The 15,664-nt window shown below is 42.5% G+C and overlaps 2 protein-coding genes, 1 long non-coding RNA gene and 1 other non-coding gene across 11 annotated transcripts in view; 1 reads left to right on the forward strand and 3 right to left on the reverse strand.

Moving 5' to 3' along the window:
* The window catches only part of RFWD3 (ring finger and WD repeat domain 3), a 32,710-nt gene extending 31,465 nt beyond the window's left edge, over positions 1 to 1,245 (reverse strand). For 2 of the 4 annotated variants that reach the window (XM_023523168.1, XM_023523167.1), the window contains exon 1: positions 992 to 1,245. In XM_023523168.1, the coding sequence (XP_023378936.1) occupies positions 992 to 1,216 (225 nt within the window). In that variant the 5' untranslated portion in view covers positions 1,217 to 1,245. The remainder of the gene's footprint in view (positions 1 to 991) is intronic. The other 2 variants (XM_011379917.2, XM_011379916.2) reach the window with 1 other exon arrangement.
* LOC111731504 lies at positions 1,239 to 10,045 on the forward strand. Of its 2 annotated transcripts, XR_002777173.1 has the most exons (4): positions 1,239 to 2,037; positions 2,721 to 2,804; positions 3,949 to 4,023; positions 9,808 to 10,045. It is a non-coding gene; the product is annotated as an uncharacterized LOC111731504 (long non-coding RNA). The 2 variants fall into 2 exon arrangements; XR_002777172.1 differs by lacking the exon at positions 9,808 to 10,045 and having other exon boundaries at positions 3,949 to 4,794.
* MLKL (mixed lineage kinase domain like pseudokinase) overlaps positions 5,158 to 15,664 on the reverse strand; it is a 20,503-nt gene continuing 9,996 nt past the window's right edge. For 3 of the 4 annotated variants that reach the window (XM_023523171.1, XM_023523170.1, XM_023523169.1), the window contains exons 3-11: positions 14,392 to 14,463; positions 13,368 to 13,557; positions 11,882 to 11,979; positions 10,675 to 10,810; positions 9,205 to 9,286; positions 6,985 to 7,136; positions 6,721 to 6,770; positions 6,333 to 6,473; positions 5,158 to 5,548 (exon numbers count right to left, since the gene is read on the reverse strand). In XM_023523171.1, the coding sequence (XP_023378939.1) occupies positions 5,505 to 5,548; positions 6,333 to 6,473; positions 6,721 to 6,770; positions 6,985 to 7,136; positions 9,205 to 9,286; positions 10,675 to 10,810; positions 11,882 to 11,979; positions 13,368 to 13,557; positions 14,392 to 14,463 (965 nt within the window). In that variant the 3' untranslated portion in view covers positions 5,158 to 5,504. The remainder of the gene's footprint in view (positions 5,549 to 6,332; positions 6,474 to 6,720; positions 6,771 to 6,984; positions 7,137 to 9,204; positions 9,287 to 10,674; positions 10,811 to 11,881; positions 11,980 to 13,367; positions 13,558 to 14,391; positions 14,464 to 15,664) is intronic. The other variant, XM_011379918.2, reaches the window with a different exon arrangement.
* On the reverse strand, positions 12,601 to 12,719 carry LOC111731513. The gene has a single exon (XR_002777175.1). It is a non-coding gene; the product is annotated as a 5S ribosomal RNA (ribosomal RNA).

Consider the following 15,664-nt stretch of genomic DNA (forward strand, 5'->3'; position numbering starts at 1 on the left):
AACAAAACCCAACAACTAAGAATATATCAGCATCTGATATATAAAACATTCTCATTTCAGCAAAGTTCTATGAAACGGCGTCGCTGTTCTGGAGCAAAACTTGAGAAAATGATCTCTCCAGCCCTTGGGGTAACCAGGGGTGGCTAGAAAAAAAGATCGACGGCTGGTCACCCCAAGCCTTGAGCGGCCTTGTCCTTGACCTCAGCATGTCACACAAATGTTATTTTCTGTGTGTTCCAGGAGAGCCGGAGCTTAAAATGTGAACCTTCCACTTGTCATCCATCTTAGCAAGATTTGTTACTCAGATTTCAATCGACGTCCACAACTATCCGGACCCCAATAAACAAGATAAGAGGCGACACCGGGAATCAGTTCAAATCGCTGCTGTCACATACTACAGGCCTTAGGCAGGTTTCCTAGCCTCTCTGTTCAACTAGTTCGTCGGTAAAATGGGGATAGTATATAGGTCGCAGTGTTGCTGTGAGATAAAGTTGGATAAAGCTAAAAATTATGTTCTTAAAAAAGACAAAAAATAAAAAGTTGGGTTCTTCAGTTAACTTGAAAGTGATGCAAACAACGGGCGCTCAAGGAGTGCAAGTGTTCGTAAACTAAGAGTCTGAAGCTCAGCTCCTGAGAGAGTGGCTGGGGAACCTCTGACTCCGGCCCTCAGACTCCGGCCAACAGCGAACTCGCCATGGAACTCGCCAGCTTCCGGAATCGCCCGAAGTTTCTGCCTTCCCCGCGCCCCACTCCGACTTCGGGCGTTCTCTCTCAGCAACCCCGAAAGAGCTGGAGTTCTGGCGCCTCAGCCCCGACGATCGGGGCAGCCCAGGTCCGCCGAACCTCCTCAGGCCGTGGGGTTCCATGCCCGCCCGCGGCCCACCTCGTGCGCGTCCCCAGGCCCCGTGTCCACACAATCAAGCCCAAGAAGTTACCCCAGAGCCAGAGGCCCCAGGACCGAAGCCTAGGGAGAGGCAAGAGCGCTCCTCACCTGAAGCTGGAAGGACGAAGTCGGGCTCGCGAGGCCGCCGCAGTAACGGCCGTTTCTTCCGCGGAACTCGCGCCTTGCTAGGGACAACCACCCATCTCCCCTGAGCCGCGGGCGCGACCTGCTTCTATTGGGCAGCAGTCTCAGCCGTCGACCAATACCCTCTCTTCTTCTTCCTTTGGTCGTCGCTGGCTGAAAGAGCGGCACTCTCATTGGCTGGTGCTTCATAAACTGACTAGGCGGGATCACGCGCGAGGAGGCCTCGTACGATTGGTAAAAACCTACGTCCGTCAGTAAAAACCTACGCCGTGTTCAGCCCCGGAAAAGAAAAGCGGAAAAGTAATTTACCGCTGTTGATTTGAGCTTTCTGGGGGAAGAAAGCTGTAAGGAAGATGTCTCGGTACATTTTCAAAGATGATGAAAATCTTAAAACTGTGGCTCTTGCTGCTTCTAACTCTTTAGTAAAAGATATCTTTAGCCAAAGGCTGGTAGCTAATCCAATAATTCCAAAATAGTGCCCCCCGGAAACCGGAACCTGTTAACAGGCACGGAACAATCCCTTTGGGATGGGGGTTGAAGAGCTCACGAAAAAGAATTTGCCTGCACGATCTCTTCAATCCCAGACCATTGCAGTAGATTGTCTGCTACTAAACTATCGTTACATCACTTAAGAGCAAACAATTTTCAAGCATCTCCCCACTTCCCCCCAAAGATGCATTCTCACTTTTTAGGAGGAAGACCTAAAAATCTGAACCTCAGGCACAGGCTGCACGTTGCCAAAATTTGATTTACTCAGCTGCCAATTTTCAGTGGAATTGATAGCAGAGGAGAGCATAGACAATCGAAAATCATAGATAATCCGATGCTGTCTTTTCAATATTTTTTTCCTTCAAAACCAGCGTTAGCATTTGTACGTGTGGGTTTTTTTCCCCTTTCCTGCCATCTAAGGAAGCTACTGCCTAGATACAGCATGGCTAATATAAGTAGAAAGGAATTTTCTAACATGTTTTGGAGTAGAATGAAAAACATTTTAAACGATTCTCACTTAGGTAAGTATACATGTTCAATGTAGAAAAATTGGAAATTTTAAAAATTAGAAAATTAAAGAGGCAAAAAAGAAAAATTGTCTCTATCCAGAGAAGTCATTATTAACTTTGTTTAAAATCTTCACCTATCTGAATATGTTATTTAGGTATAGATGGGATAGTGTTTTAATCTTAAAATATATCTCGAGTTGCTTTTCATGTTAATGGATAGATAGATATGTTGTCAAATACTGAATATTCTTAGAAAAAATTTAAATAAAAAAATTGGTAATATACCACATGGTAAAAGAAATTTGGACAACACAAAAGGCTGCTTACTGAAGGGTATACAGAATGTTTCTAAATGGTTTTAAAAGTGTATTCATTCACCATCCACCTAATAGCCATGTTTACTAGCAAGGAGAGAAAGAAAATTAACAAAGCCAGAACTGTGTAGTCTAGTCTCCAACTTCCAAATGTTAAATATAGTTTAGAGGGAAAGGTGTTGGCTGTGTTGTATTTTAGGATTGAATTCCCAACTCTGGGTGATTACTTAAATACCAGCCTCTCTATTGGCTTGTGGATCCTGAGAAGATTCACTTGATGTGAATCCCGAGAAGGAATTTATCTGCTGAAATGGGATCCCAAGGTCAACCGAGGGCCCAAGCTTTATAAATAATAGAGCCTAACAGCCATTTGCTACACAGGGCCTTCTCACTTACTCTGTATACCTGGAAGAGCTTTCTGCACTATGCCCTGCTTCTTTATGCCTTCTGAGTCTACTGTTAAAGGTAAGTTCCTGAGACCTGCCCATCCAATCAGAACTGCTCCATTATGACCAATGAGGAGTGTGAGTAGTGATTATAAAGGAGCATGAGGAAACTTTGGGAGTCAGTGGATATGTTCATTATCTTGACTGCGGTGGTATATACAAACATCAGAACTTAGCCGTTGCACACTTTAAATGTGTGTAGTTTTTATTGTGAAAATTATAACTCAAAAATGCTGTTAAAAATCAGAATTGTGGGACAAGAGTGAGCAGAGGGATTGATTGTATGAGCATAAGAGAACTATCTGGTATGATGATAGTATTCATTATCTTGGTGGGGTTTGGATTACTCATTGAATGGTATATTTAAGATTTATGTATTTCACAACATAGAAATGTTACCTGCCCATCCTCCCCCCAAGACCACTTTTAAACATATTAAACTGCAGTTTAATATAAATGCTGAAGTGTAAAGGAATGAAATGTACTAATATCTGAAATTTTCTTTTAAAGTAATTTAAATGTATAAAAGTTTAGGATGGATTACTGGGTAGAAAGTCATGGATAGATGGATAAGTATGTGATAACAGTACATCATTAGTTGTAGAATTTAGATAGTGGGTATGTAGGTATTCAGAGTATAATTCTACTGACTTATATGCAGAGTTTGTATTTAGTTCAGTAAGAGGAAGGATTGAACAGAGTTTGTTCAGTTACTACTGCTCTGTAACAAACCATCACAAAACTTAGATTCTATATTTGAAAATTTTTATAAATGTTGGGGGGAAAATTAAGTACACGGCTTTGGAAGATAGTTTATGCAGTGAGGGGCCCTGAAGATTAAGCTTTATTAGTTTCACAGTAAATCTACCTCTGCCTATAGGTCAACCAGAGTGTGGATAATTAATCTACAAAGGACGTAAAGAGAACAAAGGACTTTAAAGATGAAAATAGAAGCTAATGAAAAGCTCTAGAAAAGGATCATTTTAAAAGCTCAACCTGTCCGTGTTTATTCTACATTTTTTTATTATAAAGGAAAACATGTTCTAGGTTTAAAAAAAAAAATAAGTCGAAGATAAAAAGAATATAAATCAGCCATAATTTTATTCTCCAGAAATGATTACTAGAATATAAAATATAAATGTATTTTATTGTTGTCTCCTCAGTGATTGGAACAATGCCTAGCACATTTGCTGATGATTTGGGATGAATTCTGAGGAGGAAATAAGAAACATTTAGAGGTAGGGATCAGTGTATCCAACGTAAAGCGTACACTATGAGCAAAAGTGTAAAAATTCAGAACAAAAGGGCCATGTACAGGAGACACCAGTTTGAGTCTGGTAGAGATTAAAATCTGAGGTTCCTAGACTAACATTTTGTTTGTCTTATATGGCATTAAAATAATTTTTAATGAGATGCCAACCTTTAAAATAAATGGGCAATTTACAGAAAAATTTCCATCTTCTTTTGACAAAATGGAATGTTCTGGAAACATTGGGATCTCATTCCTACGTGATAAAAATAGGCTGGAGTTTGTCCTTAATGAAGCTCATCTGTTCACCGAAGTCCCCATCCACGGTCAGCTCACTCATTTAGGTTCATTCCTAGATACTGTAGGCATTAGATCTTGTAATCTCTGGTAGGAGAACTCTGGAGCTTGATGTTGGACGTCAGGTTGGAGTCAGAGACAGAGGCCATGGGTATCCAAATGGAAAGTTTATACTTAGTTCAATGGGCAAGAGGAAGGATTGAACAGTGCTCAGTTGTTACTGTTGTGTAACAGATCATCATAAAATTTAGTGGCTTAAGACAATAATTTATTTAGATTAAGATTTTGTGAAGGGGCAGTTGGTCTGGCTCAGCTGTGTGGTCCTTCTGATCTTGACTGGACTCAAGTGACTGAGTCGGCTGCTGGACTAGCTGGTCTAGTGGGACCTCAGCTGGGACAGGTTGTCTCTGCTCTGCGTGGTCTCATCTTCCAGCACAAGAGCCCAGCTTGTTCACACCTGGGCAGCGTTCCGAGAGAGGGAGAGGAAGTTTGTAAGGCTTCTTGAAGCCTAGGCTTGGAACTGGCACACCATCACTTCCACATTTCACTGGCCAAAGCCAGTCACAATGCCAACCCAGACGCCAATGGCAGGGAAGCAGACTCCGCTTTTTTTTCTTTTAAAAACCATTTTATTGTGGAAAGTTTTAAGCATATTCAGAAAACAAGATTGTATGAACCACTATGTACCCATCATTCAGATTCAACAATTAGCAACTGATAACTAATCTTATTTTACCTTTTCCTTTATCTGTAATTATTCCCCCTCCCTGTAGATTATTTTGAATCAAATCCCAAATATATAATTTCATCAACTATAAACATTTCAGTTTATAAGAGAGAGGTTTTTTTATTTTTATTTCCAATTGAAGTATAATTGACATACAATACTTCTCAATGGGCTGAGCGGCAAAGTCACAGTGCCAAGAGGTGTGGATACAGACAGACATACCTTTTGGTAAAACATCTATCACAGTTACTATCGGAGGTATTATTTTTGACAATGTCGTTTGGAGTGGGAGATGCTCTGTGTAACTGGAACTGTTTTCTTTTTGTAACAGAAGACTGCTGCCTCCCTATACTCATAAAATAACTCCACTCCAAGGACTGAAGAGAGAAAGCTGTCCAACTTACACCTCTTCCAGCTTCTTGCCCAGAGACTCCTTAGTTTCAGTTTCAATCCAGATCTTTGTAAAAGCTAGACAGCCTCTCTAAGACTTCTGTGAATGAATGAACATAAAGTTAGACAAGAGCAGGGAGCTTAGAGCCAAGCTAGACACACAAAGACGTTACTACACTGCACAGTAATGTAGAAACTGTATTTCCCTTGGTCTAGCTGGAGCCTAAACCACCATCTGTATTCATGCCTTTATATAATGTTCCCTCTTATTCGGTCAACTTTTCAAATGCAAGTAGCTTGTGGTAGTGGTACACTCACATCTTAATGTGAGTTAGTCTCAGGTATTAGATACTCCAATACCAGGAAGACCCTGGGTGGTAAGGGACCCTAGAAGAAGAAGGAAGGGAGGGAGGGAGGGAGAAAGATAGACAAAAGTATAGAAAGTTTGAAAAAAAAAAAGCAATAAAGAAGAAGAGAAGAAAGGGGGGGAAGGAGGGAGAAAAAAGAGAAGGAGGGAGGGAGGAAGGAGGGAAAGAAGGGTGAGAGGGAGGAAGGAAGGGAGGGAGGGAGGGAAAGAATATAGGTTGGAGTAATCTACCTTCCTGGCCCACTTTAAACAGTGCCCTTAGCACAAGGTTTCTGAACTCCTATTGATATTTGTCCTGTGCATTGTAGGATGCTGAGTAGCATCTATCTACTAGATACCAGTAGCATACCCTACCCTACCCCACCTCCCCTGAGTTTTGACAACCAAAAATGTCTCTAGACATTGCCAATGGTCCCCTGAGGGGCAAAATCATCCCTGCTTGTGAACCACAAAAGAGACTTTCACAAATGTGAAATAACATGTGTGACTCATGTTATTAGACTAGAAAGGACCCTACCATTAACAGATGGCCGATTGGAGGGCTCGTATGCCCGGCAATCGTTAATGACCTCCTCCAAATGGAAAGGGCAATCTTCGTCCAGTGGCTCCTGGTAGCGATCCACAGCCACCAACTGGTAGATCTTCTCAGAATTACAGCCTGGCATGGAAACAGTAGGATGGGAGGCTTAAAAATTCCTCTGGCACTCACACATCTCTCTGGGTGTTGATGGCTGGCACCAGAACTAGGGACTTTGATTATTGAAGAAACAAGACACCACAGACCAGCCCAGGCAGTGCCCACATTGGAGAACAAAGAGCCCAGAACAGCACTGATGCGGGACTTTCTAGTCTATCGGAAAAGGACCCAATTTCAGTACCATTTAGCTAGGCTTCACCCTGGTTACCTTCAAATGGGATCTTCCCAGTAGCAATTTCCCAGAGGACAATTCCAAAGCTAAAAGAAAAGCAAGAAACTGAACAACCATAACAAGTTTCCCTTTTCTCACACCCCTCTAGCCATTTCTAGAAACCTGAGTAAATTTTCTAGTTTCCACTCAATTCCAATCAACAGAATGGAGGTAGGACTATGGTCCTTGGATGTGGTGTTTGACTTGGACTTTCCTGTCCTGTTCATCTGAGTTAGAATCTGCCCGAGAACATGAACATACCTGTAGATTTCAGCCTTTATGTCATATTTATCATATACATTTTGCAGTCTCTGAGGTGAGACATATGCTGTGGAAGTGACTCTCTTTGCTTCTTTTCTCTTAGTTTCTCGACTGATGGACGTCTGTGTTTTGCTCAACTTAAATCCTGTGAGCTAGACAGAGAAGTGAATTAGAGATAGAAGGAAACAGCATGATCTCAGGTTGCGGGTAGAGAGCGGGGGTGGGGGCGGGGCTACACATGATTGTCAGGGGATGGTCTTTTATCTTTATTTCAAGTGGTGCCTTCTGTCTACGTGGCTACTCTACTGGCTGGCATTGACCAAGAGAAATACAAGGTTTCTTTTCTATAAAATGGGGGCAATGAAGATTACTTGAGATAACAGGTATAAAGCACCTGTAAGATTTGGCAAGTTGTAGTTGTTCTAGTATTACTGTGTTAGATACAGGGCTTTCTCAGTTGAGAATTCAACTCCACTAAGTGAGGATGGACGGGGTACACAGAGCCACCACATGGCTTGCTTTCTCTTAGAAGCAGATGAAAAAATGAGGTGGGGGCATCCCCTCTGTTCTATCTGACCCTCTAGGATGGCCAGCTTGTTCCTTTGGTTTTATATGACATCTGTAAATTAATCTACTGACCCTGCATGGCCAACACCATGCTCTTAAAGAAGCCACAGCACAATTAAAGGAAGTGTATGTGCTCGTTACTCCATGCACACCTGTCATCAGCACCATCACTGTGCAGAGGGGCTGGCAACACCCAAACTCGGCCAGCCCCAAATCTAGGAGCAAGGTCAGGAAAAGGGTAAGATGCTTAGAGAGCTCATGCCCTTTCTATTATGTGGTTACTAGATACTGACATCCTCTCACATCTGGCCCCATGCTGGATACCAGAGATGAAAGGCTGACAGGCGCGTGAGTGGTTTAGACGTGGTGCTTTGGGAGCGCTTCTATCACATCAGCAAGGAGAAAAGGCATCTGAAAGGCAGAAAAGACCTGTCTTTTGTTATTTGAAGGCTATCCCTGCCAATCATAAGGCTGGTAGAAAGGCATCTATGGGTGACAAAGAAAATATTCTTTTAGCATTTTGGAATTGTGGACACTGAATTAACAAAAAACTCTCTCCTCTTCCATATGAGAATATGACATTCAGTTAACTTTTTAGCTCTATTGCCCTGGGAACCTGATAAAGGCAGACTCTTACCTATGCACCTAAGTAATATTGCTGATGATAAAAAAAATAAATGACTGCTGATTGGTAAATTGCTTCTTTTTTTTTTTTTGGCGGGCATCGACTTTAATATGGGCTGACCTGTTTGGGGAGGCGGCAAGGAGGGTCACCTTTTTGTTCTTGTTGGGAGTGAAATCCCAGCGAGATCAAATAATTCCCAGTGAACTGTGAACTAGGGAAAGCATTCCCGGTCTCTGCAGCCTCCACCTGGCTGCCGACAGCCAGAGCCAGCGGGTCAGGAAGCCCTGGGTCCCCAGCACGCTCCCAAGCCCCAACCACAAGGAGTCCCATGAGTAAACAGAGTCCACGGATGAGGAGTTGGGGGCTATGGAGACTATAAAGGGTGGACAGGGATGCTGGGCTTTGCGGTAACTCTTATAAGTGACATGCCCTTTGTGGGGACACTTGAAGGTAATGCCTGCACAATTGTTAGAATATTGACTCCTGTGGGTCATGAGCCTTCTAAGGTTGGAGGGCCCTGTACCCACCTGAGGGGAGCCTCTTTCTCTCGTACTTGGGGCAAGGCAAAGAGAATAACTCCTGGATGACTGTTAGGACAGCTTTGGGGACTCCCACTGGAGAGAAGCTGTGTTTCCTGCATGATACCCTTTTGAGTGACTCCAAATGCCAAGTGTGGCCTGGGGCAGTCCTGTGAATCCTAATTCCTAGTTGAACCTAAGGAGATACCCTGGTGGGTGATGGAGGGATGTAGAAATGGTGTCCAGGCATCTAAAGGACATGACTCTTAGCCTATCCCTGCTAAGTGAGCGGGGAGAGAGGATGAGCATCAGAAGAGCAGGCAGGATTGAATCTGTCTGGTGGTGGGCACATGGAAAGCTGTCCGGGCAGGGAAAGAGTTGAGTTCAGTTCTAAGGTGAAGGCAGAGAAACAAGCAGGCACAGCCTTTCTGGGAAAACAGATGTCCCTCTCCCAGCACCAGACAGTCACACGGGTTGAACTTAAAGGGCCCCCTGGAAGGCCACACTCACCTTCACGTGGTAGCCTTCAGTTACCAGGAAACTTGTGCTGCTGATGTTTTTATGGCATTCAGGTGATTCCGAATTGTGCATCCTGACATGACCAAAGGCAGGGAGTATTAGAGACCTTTGCACAGACTTTCCTGGGCAGCTTTACCGTCATTACTGGGACAAAGGCTGGTCAGTACCATGCCATCCTCAGGGGTAGCTATCCATTTATAGATGGGTAAGGGGGAGAGGGACAGGGACAGGTAGATATAAAGCTCCTGAATACTTTTAGCTGTTTATAAGGGTGAAGGGGCCCCAGTGCCCATGGATATTCCTCTGCAGATGGCAGCTGTGAGCTGTGAACAGCAACATATGCCAAGTGGGGGATGAGTATGCAGAGCTGGTGAAAAGGATCAGAGGCCATCTGGATGGGGCACTAACAGCATCCCATACAGCCCAAAATTACTTCTCATAAAATCCGCTAGTTTAGGGAGTTCACATTAATTATTAATAACCCAATTATTGTATATAAATAAAATCAATAGCTAAAGCAGTATAATAAAAAATATGGGATAAGTGGTATGCAAGATGACATAGTAAGATTATTTTCCTTTCAATTTATTCCAGTCTTTCCGGTTACATCAAGGAGAAAGTCTCAGTTCGGTGTCTTTAATACCTCTCTAAACCTGCTGATATCGCCTTTGTACAAAGAGAATGTGGGCCTGAATTATAGACCGCGTGGCAGCCAGCATCGTCCAGACAGAATTTAATAACATTATTTTGGTTTCATTTATGGTCCACCTATTTGTGGCAAGTGATTCTGGTTTCTGACTTATGGTAGTAATGAAAAGTGTCCTTTTATTTAGGTTTTTAAAATGTGAGCTAATTTAAAAAACAATATTAAGTAAATAACATTGGCAGAATTGTGGATATGGTAAAAACCATGGAGGCGGTCTGTGCATGAATGACCTTTGGGGACCCTTGAGCTAAAGAAACCATAACTCCATATGTTTGAGTAGAGACAGTTGCCAGATAAAAATACATGACACCCAGTTGATTTTGAATTTTGGATAATGCATGAGACACACTTCCACTAAAAATTATTGTTACCTGAAATTTTAGTAAAAGTATGTCTTGTGTAATGTTTGGGCTCTATTTATACTAAAAAATTATTATTGTTTATCCGAAATTCAAATTTAACCAGGCATCTTGTATTTTTTTATTTGCTAAATCTGGCAACCTTAAGAGTAAGGCCTGGACAAGAGCAGCCTGGACATTAAATTCAACCCTCAGTTCTGGCAGCTGGTGCTCACTGGCTTCAGCCTCCTTTCCTCCTCCTGTCCGAGGTGTTATAATCAGAGTAAGTGGTAAAACAGCTGCTGTCCGGGAGACTCTCTGGGGCTTCTCGCCTGTTCCCTCATCACCTCTGGGAGTCTCAGTAGAGGAGGCAGACTCGTTCCGTTCTTCTCAGCGCCCTTTCACCCCACACAGTACCTGTACAAGCCTTTGGCAGCCCCCAAGACCAGAACGATGCGTTCGGCCAATGTGAGGTCCTTTTTCTTATCCAGCAGTTCCCTCAGGGTCCCGAGCTCGCAGTACTCCGTGACAATAGAGAATTGAGGTGGGGTCACTGATGGAAAGGACCGGACACTGTGAAGATCAGGCCCCTCAGAGGTCCTGCTCTGCAGCCCACCTCCCCCTTTCTCTACAGAGACAGACTCAGGTCTGCTGTTGCCCCCTGCCCCCGCCGCCATTCTCTACCCGCACCTCACGGTTTGCTCCCTGAACTCCTTGAATGGGTCAAATGCCCACAGAGTTCCCATACCTCCCCTTCATGGCATTTGGCATGTCAAAATTCTACATTCTCTAGTTATTTGAGTAATGTCTCTGCCACTCAGCTATAAACCCCCAGTGGACAGTGTCTGTTTGGTTCATACAGTGATCACAAGGAGCTTAGTAAATATGTATGGACGGACTGAATGATACACAGATCACACGGCCTGGTGAAGGGAGCTCAGACCAGAAGTGCAGTCTCAGGTCATGGGCCTGAGATGCAAGAACTGACACACAAAGAGCGAGTCAGTTACCTCGGCCATCACCCAGGAGCAAAAACATCACTGAAGGTTTTCCTTTAGTTGCCTGAGGCTGTGGAGAAATTTCCAAAGGAGAGAAGACAGGAATTGCTCTGTCCTCTCTGTAGGCAAGAGCAGAAAAATATAACCCTCAGGAGAGGCCAGGCTATGAGAGAAAATGCAGCCACAATGAAAAATAAAAATTTCAAAGAAACTGATGCATGAGGTTCTTGGTAAAGGGGCAGGTTAATTTAGTTCTTAGGTTTGATTTATACTAATGATGATCAAGGGTAGATTCCTTATTCAGGTCAGTCAGCTTTATAACGTTTTCTAGCAACAAAACACAGGCCAGCATCTGACCAATTCCCCCTTGGTTCCCAGTGAACTGGCAGGAGGAGATGTGGCCGCATTAGTGCAAACCAGCTCTCGGGCCGAAGCCAAATTCAAGCTGACCTCTCCCAAAAGATGGGAACCTGCATCTTGAGATGTGAAAAAATTAACATTGATAATAATAACACTGTGTAGATGCCACCTTTTCAGCTGTTCTTTAAAAATGCAATGCATTATATAACACAGAAGGTACAAGACAGTCCACCAAAAGAAGAACCAACCCCAGAAGCATTCCTTACCTGTTTCATTAATGCAAATCCCAAATATACGCAGGATGTTGGGAGAATCAAATTTCTTCATGGTTTTGATCTCATTCGTAAAAGTATCCCTCACTAGTCTATGAAGGTAAAAGAGACAAGTAAGGTTTCAGGACTGGGAGGTCCTTCCAAGAACATTTAGTGTAGTGACCATCTGTGTGTATGTGGAGCATGAGGGAATGTCAGCATCTTCTGGGGTGAGAACAGGTGCTGTGATGAGCTTGGCCGTGGATGGCAGTATGTGGAACCCCTCAGATGTATTTGGCAGCAGAATTAGCATGCATAATACATGCTACAACATTGATTTATCTTGAAAATATCATGCTAAGTGAAATGAGCCATACTCAAAAGGACACATATTGATTGTATTATTCCATTTACGTGAAACGTCCCAAACAGGCAAATCTACAGAGATAGAAAGTAGGTTACATTTGCCTAGGGCTAGAAATGGTGGGAGCGAGAGTGAATGGGGAGTGACTGCTAATGGGGAAGGGAGGGTTTCTTTTTGGGATGACGAATATGTTCTAAAATTACATGATGGTGGTGGTTGCACAACTCTGTAAATATACTAAAAGCCATTCAATTGTATACTTTTTTTTTAATTTTTAATTTTTTTTTTTTTAAGGTGAAGCAACCCTTGGTTGACCTCACAGATTGCAAGGACCTTGTCAGCTTACAATCCCTTATTTTTTATTTTTTTATGCCTACAGCACCTGGTTTTCCTGGGTGGTCTCCCATCCAAGTACTAACCAGGCCCAACCCTGCTTAGCTACCAAGATCAGATGGGATTGGGCTTGTTCAGGGTGGCATGGCCATAGACCAATTGTATACTTTATATAGATGAATCTTATGGTATGTAAATGGCATCTCAATAAAGCCGTTAAAAAATACAATTCCAATCAAAATCTCAATGTATATTTTGAGGAATGTCATAAAGCTTTCTCTGATATTTATTTAGCTTAGAAATAAGAGTCAAAAGCAGAGAAATGCCTTACTAGATGTTGAGAATTATTGCAAAGTCATAATAAAAAAAACAAAACTGTATTTTTGGTGCAAAGACAGAAAGATTAACAGTGGAACAGATTAGAGAAATGAGAGCCAGATCTATGTCTAAAAAAAAACATAACATACAACAAATGTGAATGTATGCATATATAATAACAACATACATTTTGCAAGGACACATGCAAACAAAACATGCTTTATTGTATGTGGAGAGGAGAGGGGGCTGAAGGGCATAGAACTTTAAAAATATCTAAACACAAGAATAAAAGAGAAGTTTCTAGAACTGAGGTTAAAGGACATGCGTCTGAGTCTAGGCTCTGCTCTATAAGAGTAGAGGGCAAGTCATTTAACCCTTTGGGGCCCATGTTCCCTCACCTGAAACTGGAGACAATATGCTTCTCTCCTCGGGGAGTTATAGAGAGAAAGTGAAATAACACACAGAAAACTATACAGAATGACTTACGCACTGCTTCTAGTCTGGGGGTTGTCAAATACTTTTATGGCCACTGAAGCCTGGTGGTATTTTCCTTTATAAAGTCTGCCGAATTCATTTTTCCTTATCAGGGTCCAATCTGTTTGTGAAAGCTCCTCCATCTTAATCTCCTTGATTTGATATTCTGGGATTTTCTTATTGGATTTCTGTAACTTTGACACTAGAAGTGAAGGAAATAAAAGAGTCAGTGAGATGAGGAAGGTGTTCTAAGGGCAGAGGCATCTTAGACACATGTGAGTGAGAAGCCCTGTGCCAAAGCTGCCCTGGCTGGACGGGGCTTCTGATCAACTCATCCCGGGGGAGAAGTTCCAGTTCCTCTGAGTGACTGGTACAGACACAGCTGGATGGTTAACAGAAATGTGTCATGCACTTCCTTTCCCTGCTCTTCAAATCCTGTCTGTCTCTCCAGCCTAAACCTCCATCTTGAACTCTCTCTCTCATTTTGGAGTTCTCCCTACTCCTACTGCCACGTGGCTTGGCACCTGAAAGTTTAGCATCTTGTCTAGTCATTTCCGTTCTAATAGATACATCGTTCAACCTCAGTAGCTCTACTGCTGTGTTCACATGTCTTTCTTTCCTCTCCCTTCCTCTACCCCATGGCTATGAGCTCCTGGAAGCCAGAGTCTTTCTCTGCATCTTACTTTCCACCAGGCACAGGCTCCAGCATAAAGCAGATACGGATTTGTCTAATGAGTGAAGAATGAGTATTCTAAATTTGATTTGAATTTATTTTTGGAAATTCAGCAAATGAATTAAAGCTCTTATGTTATCTAGAGGAAATTTTCAGCACTTTGACAGGTAGTAGATGGTATCTTGCTGGTCGAGAAGTTTCCTTTGAATGGTACACCATGGACAGAAGCCTGGGCTAGTCATGAGCACATTCTAAACACGTGGGCTGCTTCCGGCCACCCAGCCCAGAGATGGGACAAGGGTGGGGGAAGAAGCAAGCTGGAGTGCCTAGTAAACAAACGACTTCTTGTTTGTGAGTTATCACCTGATAACTCACACATGATTTCTTCAATGTCGATTTTCAATCGCCTCAGCGAAGCTTCTATATTTTCAATTTCTGCAGGAAAAAGAAGAGCAAATACTAAAAAACAGAAAAGCTAATTAAAAGCACACCAAGACCACCCCCCCTCTTTTTTTTTTTTACCTATCATATTCATTGCAGTAGGAATTACTACTGGTCACAAATACTCGGTTTCCTACTTCTAAGCACACAGGAAGTGCCTTGAAGTATGGCCATGTGACTTGCTCTGGCCAAGAAATGAAGTGAAAGAGATGTCAGGGAATTTCGCGTCAACATAAAAGTGCCATAATATTGAAAGGAGGAGAGCTCCCTTGGAGAGTTTCCTGGATTTTGCCTTAATAAGAAATAAACTTTGTTTCTTTAAATCATCAGCAAGGTCAAGAGACAACCATCCGAATGGGAAAATATATTTGCAAGCAATGCCTCCGATAAGGGCCTAATATCCAAAATATACGATGAACTCATACAACTCAATAACAACAATAACAACAACAACAACAAAAGAATCCAATCAAAAAATGGGCAGAGGACCTGAACAGACACTTCTCCCTAGAGGACAGACAAATGGCTAACAAATATATGAAAAGATGCTCAACATCACTAGCTATTAGGGAAATGCAAATCAAAACCACAATGAGATACAATCTCACACCTGTTAGAATAGCTATAATCAACAGGACAAGTAATAACAAATGTTGGAGAGGATGCAGAGAAAAATGAGCCCTCATATACTGCTGATGGGACTGCAAACTGGTACAGCCACTATGGAAAACAGTATGGAGGCTCCTCAAAAACTAAGACTTGATCTACCATATGATCCAGTAATCCCTCTACTGGGTATTTATCCCAAAGACTTGAAAACTCATATCAGAAAAGATATTTGCACATCAATGTTCATAGCAGCATTATTCATAGTGGCCAGGACATGGAAGCAACTGAAGTGTCCTATGATAGATGACTGGCTAAAGAAGCTGTGGTGCATATACACAATGGAATACTACTAGCCTTAAGAAGAGATGAAATACTGCCATTTGCGACAACATGGATGGACCTCGAGATAACCATGCTAAGCAAAATAAGCCAGATAGAAAAAGTTGACAATCATATGATATCACTTATATGTGGGATATAAACCTAAAGGTAACAAATGAACAAGACAGAGACTCATAGACATGGACAATAGAACTAGTGGTACCAGAGGATAAGGGGGAGGGGGGAGGAAGATGAGGTAAAAGGG

This window comes from Pteropus vampyrus, unplaced genomic scaffold, assembly GCF_000151845.1.
Source record: "Pteropus vampyrus isolate Shadow unplaced genomic scaffold, Pvam_2.0 Scaffold379, whole genome shotgun sequence".
NCBI classification, from domain to species: Eukaryota; Metazoa; Chordata; class Mammalia; order Chiroptera; family Pteropodidae; genus Pteropus; species Pteropus vampyrus.